The sequence below is a fragment of the Lonchura striata genome, chromosome Z (assembly GCF_050655825.1).
Source record: "Lonchura striata isolate lonStrDom1 chromosome Z, ASM5065582v1, whole genome shotgun sequence".
NCBI classification, from domain to species: domain Eukaryota; kingdom Metazoa; phylum Chordata; class Aves; order Passeriformes; family Estrildidae; genus Lonchura; species Lonchura striata.
Genome location: NC_140740.1, coordinates 72,337,905 through 72,364,987, shown reverse-complemented (window position 1 = coordinate 72,364,987; position 27,083 = coordinate 72,337,905). Strand labels below are relative to the sequence as shown.

Sequence of the window (27,083 nt, the reverse complement as noted above, 5' to 3'; positions counted from 1 at the left end):
CCTGTTATAAATAACTATGTAGTTGTTGGCTTTTGCTATTATGTATTGGCTTTTGCAAATTATTATTAATTTCTGTGATTTTGATATAATACTATTTGTAATCACTTTTAAGTGAATTTAATATAGTATAATTTGTCAGCTTTTTGTGGCCAGTGCCTTAGTCCCGGTGTAACTTGAATATTTTATTGTGATAAACATAAACTATAGTTTAGGGTTTCGGAAAATATTAAAGTGGATGCTATGTGTTAACTTTTGCAGAAGTAACTGTAATTGTGGAATAATAACTAGTGCCTTTATTTCTGTAACTAACTGACAGAAGTGAGAATAACAGATGAATTTGTGAAATAGCTGATATTGATTTAAAATACTCGTGGAAATAGCTAAAATGGTCTGCATGGTCAGATAACATTTGAAGAACAGCTGTAAAGACCCCTGCCACTGATCCTTTGACTATCACTATTGCCTGCTGAAACCACAGAAGTGAGACATAACTCTCAAAATCACATCCATGATTACTGTACGTATTCTAAAAAGATGGGTCAGGGGTCGGACCAAGCTAAAGAATCCCCGGAACATATAAAGAAGTTTAAAGAAATGTTTCAATACGTTTAATATTTATGAATATGTATTTGACTAATGCAATGAAAAAGTATTTAAGAAGACTTGCTATGATTAGCTGGTGTCCCTCTAGCTATGGCTATGCACCTGTTGCTGTTTACTGTCCCTTTTATCCCTTATTAAACTTTTAAAAATGTTGAAGAGTGAGGCATGTTTCTCAAAGTGCTGAGACAGTGCAGTTTTCAAGAGAAGTTATAAGGTTGTAATCTGCACTGATAACTCTTCAGATTATAAAGAAATATTTTGCTAACTTATTCATCATAATGGAAAGGCACATGAAGTTTCCAAATGCATGTAATTACTTTATAAAGTGTGTAACATTTATTCTCTACTTAAAACTGCAACAATGCCAAACTCAGATCATATATGTGGTGTAGTAAAATTATGAGACAGCCAGCTGGCCCTATAAGCCATCTCTCAACTGTTTTAAAAACCAGGAACTGGTCTGAATGGAGTGCAGTGCAGCTCTGTGGTTCACACATCATCAATGCTTTCATTGGTTCCCAGCGTGGGGGCCTGCTGGAGTTTAGGATTCTTTCTTTTGTTTCTTTCTCTCACGGAATTTTCTCCCATGTGTGTTGGTAGGAGACAATAAGGATGGGGTACTTAAGAGAGGCAAAATAAGTTGCCACACCTCAAGGGAAGAGTGCAGCTAGCTACTCTGTCCTTTTACCTGGTGGTTTGTCTGGGAAGGACAGAGATACTGGGAGAATTGGTCTGAGTAAATGGTATTGGGTGCAGGTCCTCTTTTCGCTCACCATATTCTCCATTCCAAAGGAGGTTCCTGCCTTCCTTGGCAGACACCTGTCTTTGAAACCAAGACAGGGTCCCATTCTCTGGCAGCCACCATCTGTGCCAGAAGTGCTCCAGTTCCTCATAGCTGAGAAAGGTTAGATTTCCAGGTTGAGACAGAAATGAAGAGCCTACCTGCATGTTACTCTCCCACTGTGCCTTGCCCTCCAGCAGGGAGTCCAGAACAGCCCTACTTGGCTCCTCGGCTGCAGCATCATTCCCGCTCACCACATAGTAGGATGACCGCACCCTCTTGAAAAACTCAACATCAACATTCTTGCTATTGCTGTGGTTGGGAATGTACACCAGATCCAAATACACTGGAGGTCCTGGAGGCACTGCTGTAGATTTTGCCACCTTAGTATTCCCAGGTCCTTTGGAAACCAAACAACAAAAGAATGTATGACAGGTTGGTTAAAAGCATGCATTTATTAATTACTTTTAGTACCATTGAGGTGAGAGGTGACCAATTATGGAATTACCCTCCTACATATTATGACATGTTACAGCTTTGCTGTACCCCAATTATGATTGTAATAGGAGGAAAAACCTGAAACTGGAACTATATAATACAATAAAAAATCACTACCACATAACAAAAACTTGGTTGAACCTTTTCCAGTAATATACTACTATTATCCAACAATTACTATGCAGGGCTCTGATTACTGAATTACCATTCGGTAAATGGTGCTATTATTTTCCTGATGAAGAAGTGCAGCTTTCTGAAAATCTAGGGTATGAATGATTATAAAATATAGTATCACACAGGAAGCCATGAAAATTTGAAGCTGTCCTGAAATCTGAGGCACATAGCTAGACATGACAGCAATTGATGTGCTCAGGCTGCCTTACAGATCCATCAGGAAGCTACTACATGTGAGCACAAAGAGGGTCAAGAAGGAACTTGGAAGGAGGAAGTTGCAAAGCAATTCAGTGAACAGAGTTGAGTATTTGTCTGCCTCTGTATCCCTATTTGCATACAGGAGTTAGCCACTTATCACAAAAAGTGGGGTGAAGCATTTCTTTGCTGCTGTAAATAGTACATACAGAACTTGTTCCAAGAAAAAGAGCTTCAGTCAAAATGTAATGCAACATGTAAACACATGAAAACTATTACACAAAAAAATTGCATCTTTTGCTCTAAAATCATAGCGTAAACTAAAAATCGGGCTTCAGCCAGTAATTTTACCCAGATGATTAATGTTTATGGTTTATTAGCTTTCTCATGTTGATTAAGCTTGGTAAACAATTATCTGAGCAATATGATCAATTTAGGGTCAAACATTGCAAGGCCAGAAAACTTCCTTACAGTTGTCTAGCATGTTCTGACACTCACCACAGGGCAAAGTTCCAAATGAAGTGATAAGATTTCCTGATTTAGAGAGGTTTTGCTATTGGTTTTGTTACAAAATATTTTATCATCTTTGATGATAAAAAAAAATCTCTGATGTCTTTTATAATTGTGCATACCAACACTGATTAAGATACTTGTTGCTATATTTTTACAATTTTACATCATTACAAATTATTCCAGCACATACCTGAGAAGTGTGCCTAATGACTTCAATATAGAGCTGAAGTGCTGCAGAAATGCACAGCATGAACTACATTGCTGCTTTGAAATGTATCTTCTAACAGAGAGATGCAAATGATGGTGTGAGAAAGGAACAGTGGACTACCAAAACCAGAGAAACTAAGGACAGCTGAATGCTCGTTTATTTGTGCTGAATCCTAGAACTGCTCCTTGTAAAGAAGCCTTCAACAGAATATCAGTCCTTACAGAAGAAAAACCAAAGTATCCTCCAGACAGTCCCTAACAAGGTCTGCTGGAAACAACAGATTAGCTCAATACCTCCTTCAGTAATCTGATACACAATTTTTTGCTACTTAGAATGTGTAACAGACATTCAAAATTACATTAACTTTCTGTATGTTTAGTCATCAGTGACGGCATAAGACTGAATTATGTGATGTACATGCTTACTTCACTCAAAATGCTTTTACTAATGTTAAATACTTTTAAATGCTGCTTTTAAAATCAATCCAGCAAAGTAATAAGAACATCCAAAGAGAGATAGTGACTTTGCCTTCCACAATATTAAATTGCATTACTTTGTGTTAAAGAGAACTTTATCTACTTATTTCTCACAATGAATAAAAGGGTTCACCTTGCTACTGATTTTACTTCACCTACAAAAGTGGTACTTTCAATTCTATTAGGTGGCTAACTGTTTAGACATCTTGTATTAAATTCTTTCTATTTTATGTACTCTCTGGGCAAACTGACATAAAATTTCTTAGATTATAGAAGTAAAACTAGTGACATTCAGACATTTTAATGTAGCATTTACCTACATTTAAAACCTGAACTTTCTTTGAGGGTATGCCACAAACCACACTCTCAGCTGATATAATGGCAAACTAACAACATGCAACAACTAAGAAAATCATAATGTCAGGGCATTGATACTTGTCTTTACCTGTGGTTGCAGTCTTTGCCGACTTGGATGTTGTTGTATTTGCTGCATTCTTGGTATCCTTATCTTTCTCTTCCACTCGAGACTTTACCTCTGGATTAGAGATATTTTTGGTTGTCTTCTCCACAGATTCCTTCTTTTTTGGAGAAGCTGTTCTGGAAATTTTGTCTAAAGATTCTTTTGTAGCTGGCTTTGGTGAAGCCACTTGTTTTGGTTTACCATCACTTTTTTTAACAGGAGAAGATGACTTGGTCTTTGTACCCTGCTTTTTTGTCTTTGACTTTTCTTTGAGGTCCTTCTTCAAAGGTTTGCCTAAATTCTGTTCAACTGGCAGAGCCTCTGGATCAACCATGGTAACATCAGGGTGCCTGGGGGAAGGGCTGCGATCCTGCATTGGGACAGGTGGTGGGTCAATGTGTTTGTACGTAATTGTCTTGTCCGTTGGAATGGTTTCCGACTCATCTTCTGAGTCAATGTTAGCATCTGCAGTGATGGAAGGGCATTCCTCAGTCTCTGGAGGAACGTCTGAATCGGTCTGAGATGGGACAGACTCGCTCACAGATGTGGGAGGAGTTTCATCACACTGCCGCCCTTGCTGCTTTCCCCCAGAAGGAGGCTGAGCTCCCCCAGACTGAGTTAGTGGCTTCTCTTGATCTTGAGACTGTTCTTCATTTGCAAACCACTCAAGTGGATTTGGGTTGATAAATGAAGGTGAAAGTTCAGTCTTGGGATGCTTATATTCACAAGAGGACACAAGGCATAAGTCAACATCTTGACGGGATTCTGCTAATGATTTACTTGGAGTAAAATGTGCACTTGCTTCATAGGAATAGCTGGTAGCTTCAGGTGACCTCCCAGTGGTAGCTCTCCCAGTTGTCTCAAATGAGTAATCTGTGGCTTCAGGTGAACTGGAGGCTTTCCCAGTTGTCTCATAAGAGTAAGTCATGGCCTCTGATGACCTGGTGGTTCTCCCAGTTGTCTCATAGCAGTAGCCAACAGCTTCTGGTGACTTAGAGGTTTTCCTTGTTGCCTCATAGGAATAATCCATTGCATCAGGTGATCTAGTAGCTTTCCCAGTTAACTCATAGGAATAATCTGTGGCTTCAGGTGATTTGGCAGTTTTCCCAGCTGTCTCATAAGAATAATCTGTGGCCCCTGGTGACCTGGTGGTTTTCCCTGTTACCTGATAAGAATAATCTGTGACCTCAGATGACCTCATATTTTTTGCAATTATCTCATATGAATAGTCTGTACCCTCGGGTGACCTAGTAGTGTTCCTGGTTATCTCATAGGAATAATCTGTGGTCTCAGGAGACCTGGTAGTTTTTCTGCTTGTCTCATAGGAATAATCCATGCCTTGAGGGGATCTAGTAGATTTTCCAACTGCCTCATAGGAATAGCTGATACTCTCTGGTGACCTCGTAGTTTTCTCTCTGGCCTCATATGAATAACTAAGTTCTTCTGGTGACCTGCTGCTTTTCTCTGAATCTTCTTTATCTGGGCTGAATAAAGGCTCTGGACTGTGCTTTGACAGGGGTTCCTGATAACCAAAGGCTTTGACAGAAGACACTCTCTGTGACAACAAAGGTGTGTGACTAGCTGACACTGCTTCTGTGATTGCAGGAGGTGAATCTGGAAAAGTAGGAGAATACAGGGGAGAAGATTCCCTTGGAGTTAGTGGAGACAGGTCAGATTTTGGTGACAACTTTTCTCCCAGGCTCTGTACTTTTTCTGAGGTAAAAGAAGAATGCAGTGACATCTCTCTGGGTGGAATACCACCTGAAAAAGTTTCTTCTGGCAGTGGTGAAGCTACCTGCGAAGGTGTATGAGCTGATGAAGTTGAAGATGAAGCTTCAATTTGAGAAACTGAAATAATTTCTGAAATATCTTTCTCTTGAGAGTAAGATGACTGTTCCACAGGTGAAATCTTCTGTGCAAAAGGAGACTCTTGTATATCGGAAGGGCTATAATCTACTTCCGTGGGACCGTTTTCAGATATATGGTGTACACTAGTGCCTACAGCAGGATATTCTGGAGACTGTCTACTAAAATCCATTGCTAAAGACTGCTCAGGTGACTCCCGACCATATTCTACTGACATAGCTGACTGCTCAGGAGATCTATGATCAAGCACTGGTGTTCTTGATTTTGCAGTTTTAGGTGAGAAATCTGGTGGAGAAATTGACATAGGCCTTGGGCACTCTTCTTTAGATGGAGACATTTCTGTTTCCTGAAAAGTTGTTGGTGTTTGTACAACTGACACTGAAAGGGAATCATCAACTTCAGTAGAGTGTGGAGAACCAACTTCAGCATGCAAAGAAGGAGATACATCATCGGTAGTTGGTTCTGGAAATGAACTAGTGGCAACAGATGCTGTAGAGACAGAAGCTACTCCTTCTATATGGGAATAGGTGTCTTCTGCAACAACCTCATCAACAGGAGTTGCAGACTTGTCAGAGACAGTGCCTTCAGAAATTGACATTTTGGTATCTTCTTTTAAAGAACCAAACTGACTGATATCTATTTGAGTTGGTGAGAGATCACCTGCTAACTTCCGCTCATCCAAGACCAGTGAAGACTGGGAGCTGCTGGGTTCTGTATCCTCCATTTTCCTTTCCAGGCTGAAGCCTTCCTTAATTACCATAAATTCCATGCTTTTTTCATCTTGTTTTTCTTGGAAGAGGCCCACAGAGCTTGCTTCAGAAGCTGGGCTCATCTGAACAGGTGATTTGTCTTTTTCAGGTTTCCCTTCAGAAGGACTTCCATAATCTCTGGTGGAAGACTTTAAATCAGCACTCAAAAATGTATCATAGGTGGTCTCTGAACCTATCAGTGGAGGACTCCGCAGAGGTGAGAGAACCTTTTCAATAGGAGATTCTGAATCTGGTACAGGCTCATCCATAGGGCTTATTCTGCATTTTGCAGACTCATCTTTGACTTCACTGAACTCAAAGCTAACAGGAGCTTCTGTAGACTTTTCACTGGTTTCAGAGGGAAGCTGACTGGACTTTTCATCAGTGGGAGACTGATAGTAAGGTGTGTGGCCAGCACTACCAGCAGCAGACTGTGATGGAGATGCTACTTCTAATGTTTTATCTTCGGGGCTTGCACAGTGCTCTTCAGCAACTTCTTGGTGTACATCAGGCAATTTAGCAGTGGGGACAGACTCAGAAGGAACCTTGATCTCATTGGGAGTGAGCGAAAAATTCACACTGCGTTCACTCAGTGGTGTTTTGGCAACAGGTGATGGAGGGGACAAACTGTCAGCTGGACTCTTGGCTGAACTATGTTTTCCACCATCTTCTTGATAGGGTTCTTTGATTTCTAATTTGTCAGTGGCTTGGATTTCACTTTCTCTTTGCCGGTATACATCTTGGAATGCAGATTTACAGAATTTGTCTTCTTCTAATGAAGAGGGTGGTGAGATGGTGGAAGCTGAGGCATTATAATCCTTACCTTCTGTGGCCTCTGTTTTGGATCCCTCAGACAACCCATTAAAAGCATCTGGAAGTGGAGAAAGTTTAGCTCTGCTGAACTCTTGAGAGTATAGTGATGTCTCATACTTGGTAATGTTCACATACTCCTGAGAGGGTGACTCACTTTCCTCATTGTTAGTTTCATCACTCATGACATCTCGGGGTGTTGACATTTCATCCATGGGAGTTGGTTCACTGGATATTTCAATGGTGGACTGTGTGTAACCTGAAGTAGCAGTGAATTCCTCAGGTTGATCTTCTCTATTTTCTTCATCAGAAACAGTGGCTTCACTTTCTGAACCACCAGGTAGTGTCTCATCATGGATAGAAGAAGCTGGTTCAATCACTGGAGACTGAGACTCTGAGCGTTTAGTTGGTGTAATTATGAGTAAGCCATACTTATCCTCAGCTTCACCAGATTCTGCAGCTTTGTCGACCACAGCCATCACGTAATCTTCTTCAGCTTCTGTTTTTTCAGTTTCCTCTTCATCTCTAATGTCTTCTGCTTTGTCTTCCTCATCTTCTTCAGTCTCTTCAGTTTCTGCCTTTTCTATTGCATCTTCCCTGTCTTCTTCAGCTCGTTCATCGGATGTCTCATAATCTGCCTTTTCAATATACTTTTCGTCTTTTAGGTTAGTATCTACTTCAGTCATTAGTTTTTCTGAGCCACCTGGAATTTTTCTTGGTTCTTCCATATATGATTTTGTGGCATCCAGATGTGTTTTTTCTACTTCATTTTCATCTCGTTCTTCAGCTTCTTCTGTCTCTGCCTTTTCTTCATAATCTGCTTCAGATGATTCTTCCAAGCCAGTTCCCTCATCTTCAAATTTTTCATTGTCATCAACTTTGTGTTTTTCCACAGGTTCCAATTCTTCAGGTGTCTGTTCACACTCACCCTCAGCTTCTGTGGTGGTTATGCCTTCATCAGATGACTCAGCAGGTCCTTCATTATCCAATTTTTCTTTTTGTACTTCAAAGGTGTCTTTTTGTACTGTACCAGTAAGTTTCAGATCATCCTTTATAAGTGCAACTTGAGATTTTGTTTCTTTTATTGTTTCTACTTCTTCAGCTTTTAATTCCTCAAAATCCTTTGTTAAATCTTCTGGTGAAGACATAAGGGATCTCTCTGCTTCAAGCTCCTTTCCACCAGCTGTAATTTCTGCAGCTGCAACAGTTGCAGCTCCAACAGCTGCAAGGGCAGCTTGTGCTCCACTGACTTTGAGGTCCTTTTTCACACTTTTTACTTTTCCTTTTTCCTTTGGCTTTCCAGCAGGTATAGATTCTTTTTTAGCAGGCTCCTCCTTCTTTTGTGGTTTAGGCTTTGCGGCTGTTTTTTTGGCTTCATTTGAAGGAGTAGCTGTCTTCTTTGTTTCTTTAGGAACCTTCTTGATGTCCTTTTTGGCTTCTTTGTCTTCCTTCTTGATTTCCTTCTTCTCTTCTTTTTTAGCTTCTTTTTTAACTTCTTTTGTTGAAGCTTCTTTCTTTATTTCCTTCTTAGTTTCCTTCTTCTCTTCCTTTTTCACCTCTTTCTTAACTTCTTTCTTGATCTCTTCTTTTTTTGGTTTTTCCTCTTTTTTGATGGGGGTTTTCTCTTCTCTTTTAGAAACCTCTTTCTTTGGTTTTTCTTTGTCCTCTTTCTTTTCTTCGGGTTTTGCTTTGACTTCCTTTTTTACTGTCTTCTCCTTTGACATTTTTGGTTTTACATCTGTACTTTGTTTTTCAGGAACTTCAGATTTTACTAGTTGCTCTTCCTTACTTGATATGTCTTTTTCCACCACTATTGATTTGGTCTCTACTTTTGTTAGTTTTTCTTTTTTAACTGGAACTTTTTCTTTGCTTTCCAGCTTCTGAGGCTTTTCTGGTACTGGGCTAGGCTTCACAGGCTCTGGTGTTTCTTCTTTAGATTCCTTTCTGACAGGCTTATTTGGTGGTGTCTTTGCAGCAGGCTTCAGACTCTCCTTGCTATCTGTTCGTTGTTTCAATTTCGCTTGTTTCACAGCTGGACTAGCAATGTTCCCAGTTAGGTCTTTTTGTGTAACCATTGGTTGTTTAAGGAAGTCCAAGTGTTTGAGTTTTTCTAGTCCCTCTAGAATATTATACTGGGTACTGTTTCCAGGAAAGAGAACTCGGATTATTTTTTCTGCAGGATTAGCTGGATGCCACACAATCAGGGATGAGACAGAGGTGAAATAGGATAATGGAATGTCTAGCTCTTGGCCATTTGGTAGCAGGAATTCAGCTTTATCTTTGTTAGTACCACTCCACTGCTGCATAAAATATTGCATCTCTTTGCTATTTTTGACAGGATTAAGCACATACATCTCAAGTTTGCCAACTCCCATTTTCTGAAATAAAATGATAGGGTCAATGGTATTTCCTGTATTTCTGAAGAGAGGTTCTGGTTTCATAGATAACTTATTTAAATACTGGAGAGTAAAACAAGCTTCTTCTACACTCCTTTTTACCCTAAAATTAGGATCCAGGTTCTTCAGGTTCTCAGGTACATTAAGGAACACAACTCCTAAATCAGGTGAGATCAGATTTTTCATCCAGTCACTGTTGGTAGTAGACCCTTGAGACTGTTCCTCTTCTAGTTCAGCTATCTTTCGCTGAAGCATGCTATTGATTCCTGGCAGATTGTCATCTCCGATGTGAGTGAGCAGAATGGAATCTACCCTGTCCAAGTGCCGGATAAGTTTCCAAAAACAAGATTTTCTTTCGGATCCTCCATTGATAAGCATATTGAATCCATTCACTGCGAACAATGCAGAATCCCCTCTTCCTCCTGGGAAAATGTAACAGCAGGGTTTGGAGAGCTTCAAGAAACCTCCTGAGGTTGGAGGTTCCAAAATGTCAAAAGGTGATGGCACTTCTACTGATTCTGACAGATACTCTGTGAATTCAGAGAGTCCTTCCATCTCAGGCAATATGGAAGCTGAGTTGAGTTTAATGTTAATGAAGTCTTGAAGGTTGTGTCTGTCAAGGTTAGAGTTTTTCCAGTCCCCTTCCTCGGGGCAGAAAAGAGTTAGGCTGGCTTTGTTGGCAGGGTGTGTGGTGCTCAACAATTCACCAATCTAGGGTTATAAAACAAAAACACAAGAAGGTGCACACAAATTAATTTTTTTAATGACAATGTCAACACATATTTCCTGATCAGATAGATAAAACCTTTTTAATTTGGTTTTGCACTGGTGAGTCCCCATTCTAGATGCTAAAGTAATCTGGTATCACAATTATGATACTGTCTTATTTTTTTTAAACAAAAAGGAGGATCTTATTTCCGGTCAGTACTGCCCAAAAGACAATAGGACACAAGGTTCCCCCTTCCCTCCTCTGTACTTTATAGAAGGATGGTACTATTATACTGAGAGGGTATGAGGACTGTGGAGATAATGCAGCCTGAGCTGCCACCGTATGTCCACCATGGACTCATGAGCCTCCCACCTGGTCGAGTCCATCCAGAAGAGACAGCCAAGTATCTAAAGGACAAAGTACAACCTCTTAACAGGCAGAGAACAATTGCAACACCTAGGAGACCAGCATCCTCCCAGGGGTAGTTGCCATCCTTTCTGTTTCTCTCATGGGATATATTCCACAACACCACTGTGCAGGTCTTTCTGTGGGCTAGCCCCTGAAAAGTCAGTATTGCTCTTGGATTTATCAAGATTGGCTGCAGGAGAGTTTTTCAGAACACTGATCATGAGATGGTGGAACTCATAATCTTGTGAAGAAGCAAAACAGCAAGCAGGACTAGAATCCTGAACTTAGACCTCTTGGAAGAATTCCATGGTTTAGGGTTCTGGAAAATATGGGGCTCTAAGAGAGTTGGTCAGTATTCAATCATCCTTCCTTCAAACTCAAGACCAGTGTATTCCCATGAGCAGCAAATCAGTCAAAGGGATCAGGAGACCTGCATGGATAAGCAGGGAGCTTTTAGTAAATCTCAAATGGAAGGAAGAAATTTATGGAATGTGGAAAAAGGCACAGACCAGATGGAGGACTATAGGAACATTGTCAGAATATGCATGGATGTAACAAGGAAGGTCGAGGCCCACCTAGATTTGAGTCTGGTAAGGGCCAGCAAAAACAGCAAGAAGGACTTCTGCAAGTACATCAGCAGCCAAAGGAAGAATAAGCAAAATGTAGGGTCACTGATAAATCAGATTGGTCTGCTGGTCTTGGAAGACTTAGAGAAGGTGGAATAACTGAATGCCTTCTTTGCCTCAGTCTTTACTGCTGAGGCCAGCCCTCAGATCTTGGAGATAAGGGATGCTGGAGAAAAGGAAGAGTTTTCTTTGTTGTAGGGGGTGCATTAGATATCACCTAGCAGACATAACATCCATAAATCCATGGGTCCTGACGAGAAGCACCCACACATGCTGAGATAGCCGGCAGATGTTGCAAAGTCACTCTTTGAAAAATTATGGGGAAAAGGAGAGATGGATGATGACTGATGACTGGAGGAGAGTCAGTGTTACTCCTGTATTCAAAAATGGGAAGAAAAAGGGCCCAGAAAACTACTGGCCCGTCAGCCTCACTTCCACTCCTCGAAAGGTGATGGAATAGATCATTCTGGAGATCATCACCACGTAAATAAAAGAAAAGAAGGTCATCAGGAGCAGTCAGCAAGGATTCCCCAAGGGGAGATCATGCTGACCAATCTGACAGTCTTCTATGATGGCAGAGCAGGACAGGTCAATGAGGGGAGAGCAGTGGATGTTGTCTGTCTTCACTTCAGCAAGGACTTGGACACTATTTCCCATAATATCCTCAAAAGTAAGCTCAGAAGATGTGGGTTAGATGAATGGACAATGAGGTGGATCAAGGACTGGCTGAATGGCAGAGCTCAGATAGTTGTGATCGGCTGAGGAGAATCCAGTCATATTCAAACTGTTCATAGACAACCTGAATTAAGGGATGGAATGCACCCTGAATAAGTTTGCTGGGGAGTGGGTGATACACCTGAAGGCCGGGCTGCCATTCAGCTTGGCCTCAAAAGGCTGGAGAACTGGGTGTAGACAATGAAGTTCAACAAAGGCAAATAGAGAGTTCTGCACCTGGGGAGGTATAACCCCAAGTACCAGTCACAGACTGGGGGCTGAACTGCTGGCAAGCACCTCTACAGAGAATGACCTGAGTCTTGGTGGATGACAAGTTTACTATTCGCCAGCAATGTGTCCCCGTGGCCAAGATGGTAAATTGTATCCCTAGGGCATACCATTCCTGAAAACCCAACACCAGTTCTTCAATCAGGAAGAGTGCAGCCAGACGGTTGAGGGAGATGATCTCTACTCAGCCTTAGTGAGACCACATCTGGAGTGCTGTTTTCAGTTCTGGTCTCCACAGATCATGAAAGACAAATATCTACAGATGGTCCAGCAGAAGCCACAGAGATGATGAAGGGACTGAAACATCTTTCTTAGGAGGTGAGAACATGGGACCTGGGCCTGTTTAGTCCAGAGAAATCTGAGAGGTGTTCTTGTCACATGTATATCTCAAAGGCAGGTGTCAAGAGGATGGTGCCAGACTCTTTTCAGTGGTAGCCAGTGACAAGACAAGGAGCAATGGCCATAAGCTAAAACACAAGTTCCACTTCAAAATAAGGAAGAACTTCTCTATGCTGAGGATGGCAGAGCACTGGAACAGGCTGCCCAGGGACACTGTGAAGTCTCCCTCTCTGGAGATACTCAAAATGCACTTGGATGTGTTTCTGCATCAACTGCTCTGTGTGACCCTGCCCTGGCAGGGGACTTGGACTGGAAAATCTCCAGATGTACCTTCTAACCTTAATGATTCTGTGATTTTGTGATTAAGAAATGAGTTAATATTTCAGAAATGGATATAACTGTAAGTTTTTTGGCTCCTCTCTCAAAGGAAGACACTGATGAGCTTGAGCATGTCGAGAGGAAGGCAACAGAGTCTCACAAGGAGTGGCTGAGTGAGCTGAGGTTGTTTAGCCTGCAATAAAGGAGGCTTATTGCTCTCTGCAAATGCCTGAAAGGAGAGTGTAGCTAGGCTGGGGCTTGGTCTGTTCTCAAAAATAACAAATGACAGGATGACAAGAAATGGTCTCAAATTGCACTGGAGGAAGTTCAGATTGGGTAAGAGGGAAAATTTCTTCCCCAGATGGGCTGTCAGACACTGAACCAGGCTGCCCAGGGAAGGGGTTGAGTCACCATCCCTGCAGGTATTTATGGTCTGTAGATGTGGTGGTGCTTGGGGGTATAGTTTAGTGTTGAATTTGGAAGTGTTGGGTAAGAGCTGGACTTCATGATCTTTGAGACCTTTTCCTACCCAAACAATTCTGTGAATTTGTCTTTTCCAACCTTAATGATTCTATGAATCTATTATTCTAAGTTTTGTACTTCTGAGATTCCAAGGTTTAGAGCCAAAGAAAGATCAAGGAAAAAAAATAGGGTTAAAATGCCCTTGTCACTAGTTTAATTTAAAATTCATGGACCACAAAATTTGAAATCTAGAGTAATTCTATTAATTTTGAGTATTTAAGTATTACTTAACATTCTAGTACCAAAACCAACTGCTGCAATAAAGGCACAGAAAATACGAATCTGATGCCACAATACAAAGACCCATTTTTTATTCCAGGGTTTTGAACTAGAAAACAGTATTTGATGATCCCAGATAAGTAGACAAACATGAAAAAGTATGACATATTTTACCTTATCTCAGTCCCACAGATACTTTCAGTTGACTTTTTTAGCTGACATTTCGGTTAAATGTAGCTTATTTCTGTTCTATTTGCCTTTAAAAAAGAGACCACTAAACTTCTATAAAGAAGTAATTCAGATATAAAATGTCAGTGGAAAATCTGCCAGCACATCATCATGCAAAATACCATAACCTAGATTCAGTTGTCAGTTCAAGAATGAAGAACATTTTTCATAAGGATGATATAGATAACACTACGGCTGAATAAATGGGAATTCTTGGACCACAAGCTGTATCAATAGAAGAAATGAATATATAAAAGATTAATGATGTTTGATTTGTTGGATCTCTTTGGGCCTCTTTGTGTGTAGGTCTCACTTTTTTCTTTGTGTTATGTAACTTATTTTTTAGCATTTCCCAAACATAGATCTCAATAAAGATGCAGTGGCTGTTTTAAAAATAACAGTCCAACCAAGAGATAAATAAAGCCCAAAATAAATATTTTCTACCTTCATGTATCATTGTTACTATCTAAACCATTTGACAGGAGTATAAATAAATCTCACCCATATGTCAAATATGGCCCTATCTGAATGACTGCAAATGAAAAACAAAGCAAAAAGAAAAAATGGAGAAAAGGCTGAAAAGGTTGAAAGATAAGGACAATAGGGGAACCATTACTGTTGTTTATTGCAGAATTAAGAAAAGAGGGGCAGCACAGATGACAGCTTTGAAATGGATTTAGATTCTCAAGAGTACTCCTTGAGATATGTCTCTGATCTCTGATCAGGGTTGAAAACACATTATTAGGGAGAGCTAAATGTAACAAAAAATAATTTTATCTGAATAAATCCAAGTCTGTTGCATGAACAAGGAAATAAAACTGGAATACAGACTGTTTCTCATAAAGTGCCAATTTTCTGTCTAGATAAAAATTCTATGACAATATATTGGGCTAATGAATATACTGTGTCAAGGTTCGGGGTGAGTCCTCTTCAGTTTATATTATACCATATTTGGATTTCTGCTTCATACTTCTAAATTCTGACTTTCTTGCTCCTTAAAGTTGGCATGCATAATGCAGACAGTGTTAAGCCACAGGAAGCCCAGGCTAATGAAAAATTAAAGGAAGTTTATACCAGGCACAGATTGTATCTGTTAGGAATAGCAAATTCAGTCATGCCTCAGAAAAAATTATCAATGGATTTGAATTTCAAATGGTGACACTAGGGATAGACAGCAACACAAAGATGTAGCCACTCCTTCTCTTCTCCAAATTCAAAACCACTGTGTGAGCAAAGAAATATACCTGTAAACCTGAATAAATCTTTTTAAGCATTGAGACATCTGTTGGGGAATGCTTGAGTTTTAAAGGTGTCACAGCTAGTGAAGACAAACAGAAAGTTGGCTGCTCAGAGAAAACGTGGTTATTACTTCGTACCCTGAATCACAAAGGTACAACGAAAGACTTTCCTGTTCTAGCTGTTCTTGCAGAAGCAGGGGAATGGGACATTTTACACCATCCCAAATAGGATAAATTGAAAACACTGCTTTCAGGCTTTTCCTGCACGCTAGAGACAGATTTCTGAATTAGACTTTATACCCGAAGTGTACTTACTTATTTGCAGACACACTCCTTGACCTTAGTTCAGATTTGGCCCAGTGAAGTAAAAATGGGCAGAGGCCAGGAACACTTTCTCCCACCTTTTATGGTCATAGAATCATAGAATTGTTCAAGTTGCAAAAGACCCTTAAGATCATTGAGTCCAACTGTAAATCTGGCACTGTCAAGTCCACTAGGATCAGGACAGCACAGTAAATTTTTCATCTCGTTACCTCATAGATAACCAGTAACCACTTTTTTTAGACCTTTTTTCCTAATTTTTCCAATTTTTAAAAAAGATTGCACACATCAACTGCAGCATGACAAACATGATCTTTGGTTTTGTGAAAGCTTGCAGACACACTGAGACCCCGAGGCTTCAGAAACAATAGGCTAGAAACCAACACTTGCTGAGAGCCACGCCAGCTGGCTGGTGAGCACACTGCCAGCCAGAGATGAGCCAAATGAGCCTTACTCATTGCCCATGGGAGTGTGTCCTGAACACCCACTACTACAGCAATCCCACAGCATCTGCAACTCATGGCCAACCCCCATCCTTCCACTTTCCAAGCAATAATTTTTTTCCTAATGGTAATGGTAGCATTTGCCCCTAGTTTTGCATGTAGTCAAAAAGTAATTATGTGTCGCTAATTAGACAGACATAAAGAACTTGAGTTTGTAATTTCATAGAAAAGTGACTCTCAGAAGTGCCAGTGAATTTTAGGTGCCAGGACTGTTTCAGAGAGCAAGAATCCAGCTCTTTTCCCAATCATTTGCTGAACAAAGAGGCTTTGAGAATAGATCACATGGATACAGTAAGGTCAAACTAGAGCTCATGCAAATGATGCTATTTCAATGCTGAACTTTCAAATCTCAGTCTACTGACATGCTTCTAATTAATACTGGAAACTAAATTTGTATGGATACAGCCATACAGTTTATTTAAATATATACTTTACATGGCTGCCAAATTAAATACGACAGCTTGTTTACTATGGATTCCTGCCCTATGGGAGCTTTCAGACAGAGCACATTAAGAGAGCAAAGTAACAAGTCATGAAACAAATGGTAAATTCTGGTATATTTGATGCTTATTATTTTGGTATGTAAAAAAAACAAGTTTTACAGAGTCATTTGCCATATTTTAGACACTACTATAAAAAAGTTAAGCAGGTAGATGGTGCAAAAAAATACAGTTATTCTAATAACTACTCTCTGTCTTACTAATGCCACTTGCTAATTAGCCACAGACAAGAACCTGGCATAAAGTTCAATTCAAATACTTTGTATGTGCACCTTAGGTTAACAATTTGTGTATTTTAAACACAGCACTATCTCCTTCCACTGTCTCCTTGATTTTTACTTTCCAAAAGTTGTAATTTAATTTCCCAAATCCATATTTAATTATTTTGTTAGGCAATTTACATTAAGTCTGAAGTAAAATAAATAAATGTTTTGCAAGAAAGCCTATAATAAAGAGTAAAGAGCAGCAGCACCAGGCTGCCTAGGGAAATCTAACAAGACAGTGAGACACTTTTAGTCTTCTAAGAATCTCTGCCAGCACGTAACAATGCATGGAAGACACTTTTCTAAACATACCTCTTGATCTGTGAAGATCTCAATGAAGTTCTGGAAAGAGAAGGATCCTGACTGAAGAATGAGTTCTCCTGTATTTTCAAAACACTGACCAGTTAGAACCAGGAGCTTATGTCTTGCAGCATCTGTGATCATTAAGCGCACCTAGAAGAAGAGAAATAGATCAATAATGTATGAGTGACCACATGTTTCAATAGTCCACTGAGAACACACTCTTTATCTCTCCTGATTTACCACCAGTCTCTGGAACAGAACTCCCAAAGCATTATGGAGTTATACTGCTGTTTACAAAAGACAATGAGAAAGGAGAAAACATGAAAAAAAAAGGAGGGGTAAAATGCAGTTAGAAAGAAGGTCTGAAATAAAAAACAAATTAATGACACGGAAAAAACAGCAAGAAGCATAACAGAATACAGCTTGAATGAAAAATCATTATTTTAACAACAAACTTATTCACAGTATAGTTCTTGGTATACTTTTATGGAATTGTATCAGAACAACCTTGGTAAACTACTCACAAGAACATGCTTGTTACTTTACTTGACCCTCAATTCAGCTACTAATTGTTCTTGCTTACCACTCCCAAGGGGGAGATTTATCTTCATGCTAAGAGAGAGCCATATATTCTATATTTAGGACAAACAAAACCTGTATAATATTCTATACTGTTGAGTAAATGCTTTGCAAATACTTCAAAAGTCTTACCAAACACTGAAATACCAACTCAGTCTACGGTAAGCTATGAATTTCAAGTGCACTAATTCCTCTATTAAGGAAGAATTAAATCAAACCTGAACAGTGATTTCAGAACTAGGCTATCCACATATTAAACTAATTGAGCAAATGAGCAGAGTCCATCTGGGACAACTCCACATGATAATGCACCAAGCTCCATCTCCATGGAGATGACACAATCAGCTCTCCTAGCAAGATATTCTTTCCAAGGTTTATATTGATTGTCAAACAATCAATTTTTCTAAATAACTCTTGTGAATGCCCAGAGGCTGAGCCAGGGAGGCTTAACCTGAATCTCTGCTGAACAACTCATGTTTCCAGTACAACAAGAAAACACACACTGGAGAGTATGCATCTCAAAAAAGATCCCAACTCTACCATATCTTCACTGTTATTTTATTAAAGAAATGACCCTGATACTGAGCAGTAAAAAGTTCCTTTAATTAAATATAGGACTAATGCCGGTCACTTATTGTACAAAATAATTATAAATTCAGAAATGTCATGCATGGATTTAGTGTGTCTATTTCTATTTCAGACAAAAATATAGATAAGTGCAAACATTTGTCTGATGTGCATTACTCAAATCTTCTCTGTTTTCACTCTATTAAAACTGTATCAGCGTTGGCTTCCTCTTCTTAGTTTTAATTTGTTGCTGCCAGCAGTGCTTATCAGTCTGACAACTTTTGTGTAAACTCATCAGGTTTTCCAGCAGTAAAACTACTTCCTAACTTGTGAATCACTGATATATGAATGTCATATAATTCCTTGCCCTTCAACTTATTTTATTAATTGACAATAAAGTACATTCTGCAGAGTTAGCAAACTATATCAAGAAAGTAAGTAAATAAATATTTGCAGATTACAGATCATAATGTATGCACATGGAAGACCGTAAGAGACACATAAATTCTGTCTCTGGGTATGAATAAGGTTTTCTTGAAGGATGACCAGAAATTTGTCTCCTGATTTCAAGACCATTTAATTCTAGAAGAAATACTGCAAGGTGATGATTCTATTCAGTTTAACTGCTGGTTGAAGTCCAAAACTTGTTGAAAGAAGTTCACAGCAAGATGCAGGCTTAGTCAAAATGGAGATTAAGATGGAGTGTGAACAGAGACCAGCACATCAGCAGATCAATGTTTTCCCATGATATGGTACATATGATATGGTATAGTCACAGAAAAATTAAAGCAATGGAGTGGGGACTTCCTAAAACGGTAGTAAATGTTCATTGGGTTTTCTTCAGGAAACAAGAATATCTCTCCCTTTGGGCCTCTTTCTTATGGGAGGTGTTTGGCATTTGACAGGATATGACAGGAGATTTGGACACCATCATGCGTGGAGTACCACCAGGTAAGGCTATTAACAGCCAGGTTACCAGGCATATTGTATTAGTTTCTTTTTTTTTTTTTTGTTTTTTTTTTTTTTTTTTTTTTTTGTTTTTGTTTTTGTGTGTTTTTTTTTTTTTTTTTTTGTTGGCTTGTTTGGTTTGGTTTTCTTTTTTTATGCTATTGTCTTACTTTTGTTTCTTTTGTGTGTTTTGTTTGTGTGTTTTGTTTTTTTCTTGAGTGAATAGATTCCAGTTCCTCTTCTGGTGAAGTCACAGCTTCATGGTATATCTCTGTCTCCCTTAGATCCACCATAGAAATCTCTGATATATGAAATTAAGTTTTCTATTTGCCATAGCAAACAAAGAATGTCTACTCCAACCTCTGATTTAATTCTGACACCTCTTTTTGATTGTCTCTTTCTGAATTGTGTCTTGGCTGGTTTAGCCAGCCAAGTTAAATCTCATCTGTCTGACTGTGACCAGTTTGGCAGGATGAAAGCAAAGATCACCTCCCACAATCTTGTGAGATAAAATTTATAGTAACATAGCCAAACATCTTCCAGAGCCAACAGAGTAAGCCCAGGGTTCAGAAATCATTAATGGGTGTCTGATCATGTTCTCCCATGTAGCTATCCATCAAAGGAATAGCATTTCCTGGCTTTTGGCAGTTTTTCGTCTCTTCCACCCCTTCACACATGCACACACTTGATGTTTTTTTTACTCAGAATGAATGCATAGAGTTGCTATACTGCTTGTCCTTACTGAGCACCTCTAATGGCTTGTTAGAGATTTTCATGCACTGTATTTCAGTAAGTTCCCATTGACTAAGGTGGCTTTTAAAATTCTAAAGGTTCAGAAACCGTTTTTGTTTTGGAGTCCTTTCTTCTGTTTGTGTTCAACATCATTTAGCAATTGACAGCAAAATTGTTTTTTCACCAGTGACCACCAGCAGAAGTGCTTCATCTCCCAAAAGAAATTAGACTGTGCCAGTGCTTCCCAGCACAGACCAGCAATGCAATTAGGTCCCTATTATTTCAACCTTCTCACTAGCTAAATAAATCAATTTTGTCTTTGAGCTACACAATCAGTTCTTTGACTCTGCTGAGTTCATAAGGAATTGGCAGCCCTCTTAAGGGCACTCTCTAGGGTTCACTAATCATGTCACATGCTTTTTGAAGGATAGCTAGATCAACCTAGAGCCACCACCACAGAGCTGGTAATTCTCTGACCCAAATTTGTCCCTGGGCACCTTCAGACACTTTTTTCATATGCAAAATAGGCATCTAGAGCTACCAAACAATGGCAAAGTAAAAAAAATCTCAACCATAGCTGCCTCCACTCCATCAAGAAGATAATATGAGGCATTATGAGAAAAGAAATGCTGGGATCAGAGGTATGTTTCTGTCCCATGCTTCTGAGAATTTGTTAGGAGTCTGGGAAACAAGGTAAAAGATCGAGGGATGGGTGACATTTTTCATTGTTTTTATTCCAAATAAACATTCACAGTCAGGACCTGCTCTCACTGTCTGCTAAAATATTGAAAAATAGAATGTGAGGTTGTCAGCCTCTAAGGTGGCAGGCAGTGACTGATGCTCCATAATCACCTCAATTACATCTGCCTCAGTGCCCTCATTATGTCCACTTTGTGGAGTTTTCATGACATGTTCAACACAGTATTTCTTACCTCAGTACTAACTGCTTCATCTGAGGGATTGATGAGGACTACAGTTTCTAAGACATCACTTCTGTGGTGAAGAATCTTCTGACCTGCAAGTGCAGAGAGGAAAAAAGAAAAATTAAATTCAACTGTTGCTGTATACGCCAGGACTTTCCATGAGTTTGCTGAATATCTCACTGTGTGAGAGCTCTCTGGCTGACCTGTCTGAAGGTGTACCCATACCACACCTTGCTCTCACAGAGCTGGTGCAGATAAGGGAGTGACCATCATCAGCTGGGCATCTGGCCCTGACAAACCATGTGAAAACTAGAACCTATCTCCCAAAATGCTCCCTTCAGCCTTCCACTGGTATTGATTAACACTGGGATACTGCAAAAAGTTCCCTATGGGGATGGGTAGATATTTGCCCTGCTGCTCTGCTTTATCTCACTCCTGCTTACAAAAGCTGTAGCAAGCAATGTCATGCAACAAGAGTGACAGGGCATACAATTAACATCTAGATCCTGAATTAGTAAAGTCTGGGCAAGTTTGAAGCATCCTCACAGCCTACTGGCTTTCATACTTAGTCTGTCTCTGTATTTAATAGTGATATTCATCTGACTGGGAGTGGATGCCAGAAAAACAAAATAGGATTGTTGATTTTTCCCCCCTCTTATGTTAATTGGCAAGTTCTTATCAGGGTCTCTTTCTGTGAGAATTAATTAGCACTGGATTGTCATTCAGAAATTCAGACTGGTAATTAGTCCAAAAAACCAGAAGAGCTGTCCCTTCTGAGCAAACTGCTTGGCTCAGTATTAATCAATTAAAATAATTAATTATGCCTAAAAGGGAGTATGGGACACAGACCTATTTGCCAACTTAGAAAACCTCCCCTGTAAAGAGACATAAATTAACAAGGCTGAGGACAGTTAGGCTGAAAGGAGCTCCACATGCCTGAGAGCATCGTGCGAGATAAAGGGCAGTCAGCCATTCCCACAGTGTCCCTGGCTGGGGCAGGCTTGGAGCTGTCCTACCTGCCCCAGGGATGTCCTCTTCTCTCCTCACTGACCTGCATGCACCAATCCTGCCTTCTTCCTCCTCCTTGCCCCCTGAGCTCCCACTGCGCTGCATCTGTCATTGTTGCTCTGGGGAATCTCTACATTTATAAGCGTGTGAGCTTACAACCAAATAACAGAAAGTGACGGAGAAGGAAAATAGTGTTCTCAAGTAAAATGTGAGATAGGGTTGTAATCTATTCTCTTGTGGGTGACAGTGCATAGAAACTTAGGAATAAATATCTACTTAGTTTGAAGAAACCTAGTTTTCTTAACATATATTCTTTCTGCTATAGTTCCTTGAAAGAAGGATACAAATTATGTATTATAAAAGAGGAAGAGGGCAGGTCTCACTCCCTCTGCAACACCCAATTCTGATATTACCCTTTGCAATTCAATTTATTTTGAAAGTTTTGCTTCCTTGCCTATCAGAAATACACATATAAAGCTACAGTCAATAAAACATCCAGATGGTTTTGTTACAGCAGACGCTTTCAGAAGATGTTCTGTGCTCTGATATTTTAGTTGTTTGTCAGTTTTCCCTTAAATTAAGATATTAGGCGGAGTTTATTGAATCTTACCATTAAGGAAACAAAAGGAACCCTTTAGCAGACGCTGAAATTTCTTGCTTAATAGCTCGTGACACTGAGCACATACTTTGCTTCAGGCTAGACTAAGCCTCATGAACACTTTAACACATGAACACACTAAACACAGGTAGAAAAAAAAAATCCACATGCTTAGTTAGACAAAAATGCACAGCTTTAATTGGGCTCAAAGGACATACTTTGGACTTAACTGAAGCTGCTCCAAGCTGTGTGTCTGTGTAGCTGGGAAGCATTTTACCTGAGGAGTCACAGCTCCTGCTGACCAGCGCTAGTGGTTACTTACATCCTACCAGACACCCTGCTCCAGTGTTCGTGTGGGCTCACAAGCCTTGAGACTGACCTCCAGAGGCAGGCAAGGTGCAGGGTGCCCACTCAGAGATGCATGTGTGACTGTTTCCCTCTTCAACTCCTCGGGATAAACAGGTTACTGATTACCATACAGGGTGGGGACCCCGCTGGCAGGGTGTGAGTCACTATGAGGGCTCCCATCCCAGGAACACCTGGGAAGTTTGCAGCTACTTGCTGATGTCAGTAACATGGTCCCATGTCACTGCTTGATAAATAGGAAATACTTGGAAAAACTATTTGCAATTTTGTAAGAGTAATGCAGGCTTGCTGCCCAGATTGATATCCTGAGATGTTCAGCTGGAATTAAGGAAAGTCTCCCATGGGAATCGTTTTATCACACCAAAGTTAATTAGAACAGTGTGGGAGCAGAGAGCAGCAACAACGTCTCATAAACTGGTAAGAGAATGTGACGTACCAAATTACAGATGGGAGTGGGAGAACTTGAGACTTGTGTACATCTGAGGTTGCTTTAGTGGATTTTTGTAGCCTGTCTCTACACATGACAGATCATTTCTGTGATTTGACAGAGGAAGAAAGGAAGAAACTTCCACACTGCATGGAAGTGGTTGGGTAGATAGATTTTACCTGCTTATAGTTTCTAGTAAGCAAGTCAAAGCCCCTTTTAAATACTTTAATATATAAATATTATTTGTGTTTGGAAGAAATCCAAGTATCTGCCTATCTTTTGACTTAATTAATTAAAGCTTCAAATTAAATACTGATATGAGCAAAGAGTCTGGCAGCTGTTTGATTCAGAACAAGATCAGAGAGAATTAAACAGCATGTGAAAATTGCTTAAAATTTCACTCATCAATCCAGTTTCTTCGCCCATAGGATCCTAATGCCCCCATACTCATCCAAGTATCAATGACATTTATTGTGTGATTATTGAGATGGAGATGGTGTTAGCCACATTTCCTAGAAAAGTGACAAAACTGTTTTCTTAACCTACCCAGTAAATTTTTTCAGTCCAAACAAGCAGCTTGAACATGGGTGACACTTTTAATAGTGACTGTGTTAAATTTGTGCAAAAACAGACTGCAAATGAATGGCAAGGGAAAGAAATCAAGTCCTCATTTAGGTTTTGTTTAACCAAGAGTCACTACTGACACACTTTTTCCTGGGCATGCCTGGGCAACCCAGCCCATGGGTGCACCCGCTGTAACAGGCTACTCCATAGAGGGGCTTCCACCAGCTTCTGCTGTTGCTCCAGGAGAACATTCACTTGCTCCCTATCAATACAATTCCTGCACAAAGTAAACACAGACGAAGCAGGCAAATCCTTCCTGTGGTAATTCTTGGCAGAAAGGGTGAAAGGAGGATTTTTTCTGGAAGTGTGCCTTCTCCCTGAAGATGGTAACTGACACCTGATCTGGCATTCAAACACGTATCTCTGGCAACTTTAAACATCTTTCATTTTTCATTGTAAGAACTCCAAGGTCTCATTTCAGCACCAGGAGACATGCCTGTGGCTGTGTTACGTCAGCCACCATGCTGGGTGGTACTGACAGATGGCACAGCTTGCAAGGCTGGCCAGTGGAACCTCCCACTGCAGCTTGAAACCTGCAGTGCTCTGCACTTGTAAGTACTTTCAATGCCCAGGTCCCCCCAGCTGCCCCTGGTCTTGTGGAGGAATTTCCAGACACTGAGGGGAGAAATCCTCCAAAATGAACCATAAAACATCCATCCCTAAAATTCTAAAGGAAGCTTAGCCTCTTGAAAGACAGTATTGGAACGTGTCAGCCACTGTGCTGGGAAGCAATAACTGATGTTCAAGAATCATCTCAACTACAATCGGTTTCAGATTTACCATGTCTTATGAAGGTTATTGGAAGTTTATCATATCCCTTGCACAGTAATCTAATAACTCATACATTTTAAGTAACTTCAAACTGCTCACTATTTCATCTGCTATTTCTAGTGTCCACTTCAAATTTGTCTTCCAAAACCAGATATATTAATTTTGGGCTCTTTGTGGCTGTTCTGTATTATCAACAGAGTACTCTGAGTCTGGACGACTGGTCATCTGATGGTTGCAAAAAGGTACAATTCACATGACAAGCATCTGATTGTTCTACTAACTGAATAAATCTATTTTTCCTTGTTTTCAGTGAGAAGATCAATGGGTATAAATGGTCAAATAATACTGTAATTTTGACCAGCCCCAAATATCCTGTCTGCTTGGAGGCACTACATAGCAACAACAATTTCAGACCATAGAGAAAGGAACAAGATACTCTTTTATAGCAGACTATTGATTATCTGAAGAAATCTTGCATAAATGATATGGAGCACTCTATCCTCTTTACCTTTGTTGTTGAGAAAGGGATACCAAAGCATGCTAAGCATCCTGCTGAACTAAATTGCAAGCTGGAGAAATAGGTAAGTGTCCAGCACTGAGCAAGATAGTGATTTTACAGAGTCACCAGAGCAAATTCTGATGCTGTAAAACTCTGGAGTTCTGTATTTGCAAGAAGAAAATTATTTGCAGACCTGATGAAGAATGAGCTGTCTAATATCCAGGCACTGGACTGCAACAACAGGACTTCAGAAAGCTCCTTCCAGGAAAGGTCTGAAATCCCTGCAGGTAAATTCAGGGTCTGTGGAGGGTAATCATTCAGTCTTGTAACTAGCTGACACAATGGGGCATGCATAACACAGGCATAACTTCATTTATGCCAGGGAAGATGGATTCACTGCCTACAGGGCTCAATTCAGCCCCATGGCTTCTTAAATTTAGGCTGTCAGCAAAGAAGATATAATATTTTTTCTTCCAGCTATAACTCCTATATATGTATGAATATCAGAATATTTTACACATTTCTGAATGAAAATAAAATCCCACTAGGATTCCGAGCTGATGTGACAGCTGTGAACAAATCTAATAATGAGTTAAAATTGCAGAGCCCTGTGATGGAGACAAAGATTTGTAAAAACGACACTTCCATTTTTCATTGCAAAGAACTAGAGAATGTGACTATTTTCCTTGCCATCATTTAAACCTGCTTGCTCAGGACATGATGGTAGGTTCAGATTCATACCTAATGTTACCTGCTTTTTATAGGGAATTATGTGTTATCTCTGCAAAGTCAGGTTAATTTTCCTTGCATCTGATCAGCTGGAGTACTGAACTGTGTTGTGAACATCCAGAAAGCATAAATTTCTAGTTTATTTTCTCCCTCTCCCCACATAAATGGAATAGGTATTTGAATTTCATTTAGTTCAGCTGCAACCCAGTGATAGTTAAACATTTCTTCTACTCACATCTGATTTGGTACAATTTATTGACTACAAGTCCTGAGAGGCAATGTCCTAGATTGTATTTTATTTTTCCATTGCCTTATATTGTATTTTCCCGTATTGTGTTTTTTCATTTTTAAGCTCACATTTATCTAATGAAATTAAGCCCGTTGCATACAATTTCATTTTTGTTTTTGGGTAAGTCCTTATCTGTCAGATCTCATTTGGGTTTACACCTCCAGATAATAACAAAGTTCTGAAAGTGGGAGGCTAGACAGAAGATGATTATGTAGTCTGAACAGTGACTGCAAGATTCAGCCTCCAGTTACTGTGCACAAACCCAGTTCACCAGTCCTTGCTCCGGACTCTTAGACAGCAGTGAGAGAATGCAAGTTGACCTGGTTGCACTAATTTCCATAGCTGGTTTCATATTTTCCTGCCTCAAATTTTAATCCCTAATACTTGCAGACTTATGAACTGAGTTGTGCTAGGACCTGTTGCAAGAACTGCAAGTGATTGCAGGGACCTCACTGCTCTGTGACCATTTGCCCTGAAATATCCTGAAATTAATCCAAGACATTACATCACCTTTATCACACCCTGTTGATCAACAGACTAATTGTATCATTTTTCACACTAAATATTGATTTATTTCTTCCATGTCAGCCAACATATAATCTGCTGTCAAAATACAGCCATTTATCAAGTAGAAACAAACTGCCCTTTCACGCCCACCTATTAGTGTTGGGCAAATTAGTACTCTCAACTCTCATTTCTCACCTTCAGAAAAGGGTATTTCTCACATAATTATTGATATTTTACAATTTCAGGACATTATGAAGGACTTCTAAAGCATTAAAAATCAAAGACTAC

General features: G+C 39.8%; 1 protein-coding gene across 1 annotated transcript in view; it reads right to left on the bottom strand.

Annotated features, from left to right (window-relative positions):
- MAP1B (microtubule associated protein 1B) overlaps nt 1-27,083 on the bottom strand; it is a 68,507-nt gene that overhangs the window by 908 nt on the left and 40,516 nt on the right. Inside the window, exons 3-6 of the mRNA XM_021531757.4 lie at nt 20,987-21,069; nt 17,238-17,378; nt 3,894-10,440; nt 1,546-1,784 (exon numbers count right to left, since the gene is read on the bottom strand). Coding sequence (XP_021387432.3) covers nt 1,546-1,784; nt 3,894-10,440; nt 17,238-17,378; nt 20,987-21,069 — 7,010 coding nt within the window. The remainder of the gene's footprint in view (nt 1-1,545; nt 1,785-3,893; nt 10,441-17,237; nt 17,379-20,986; nt 21,070-27,083) is intronic.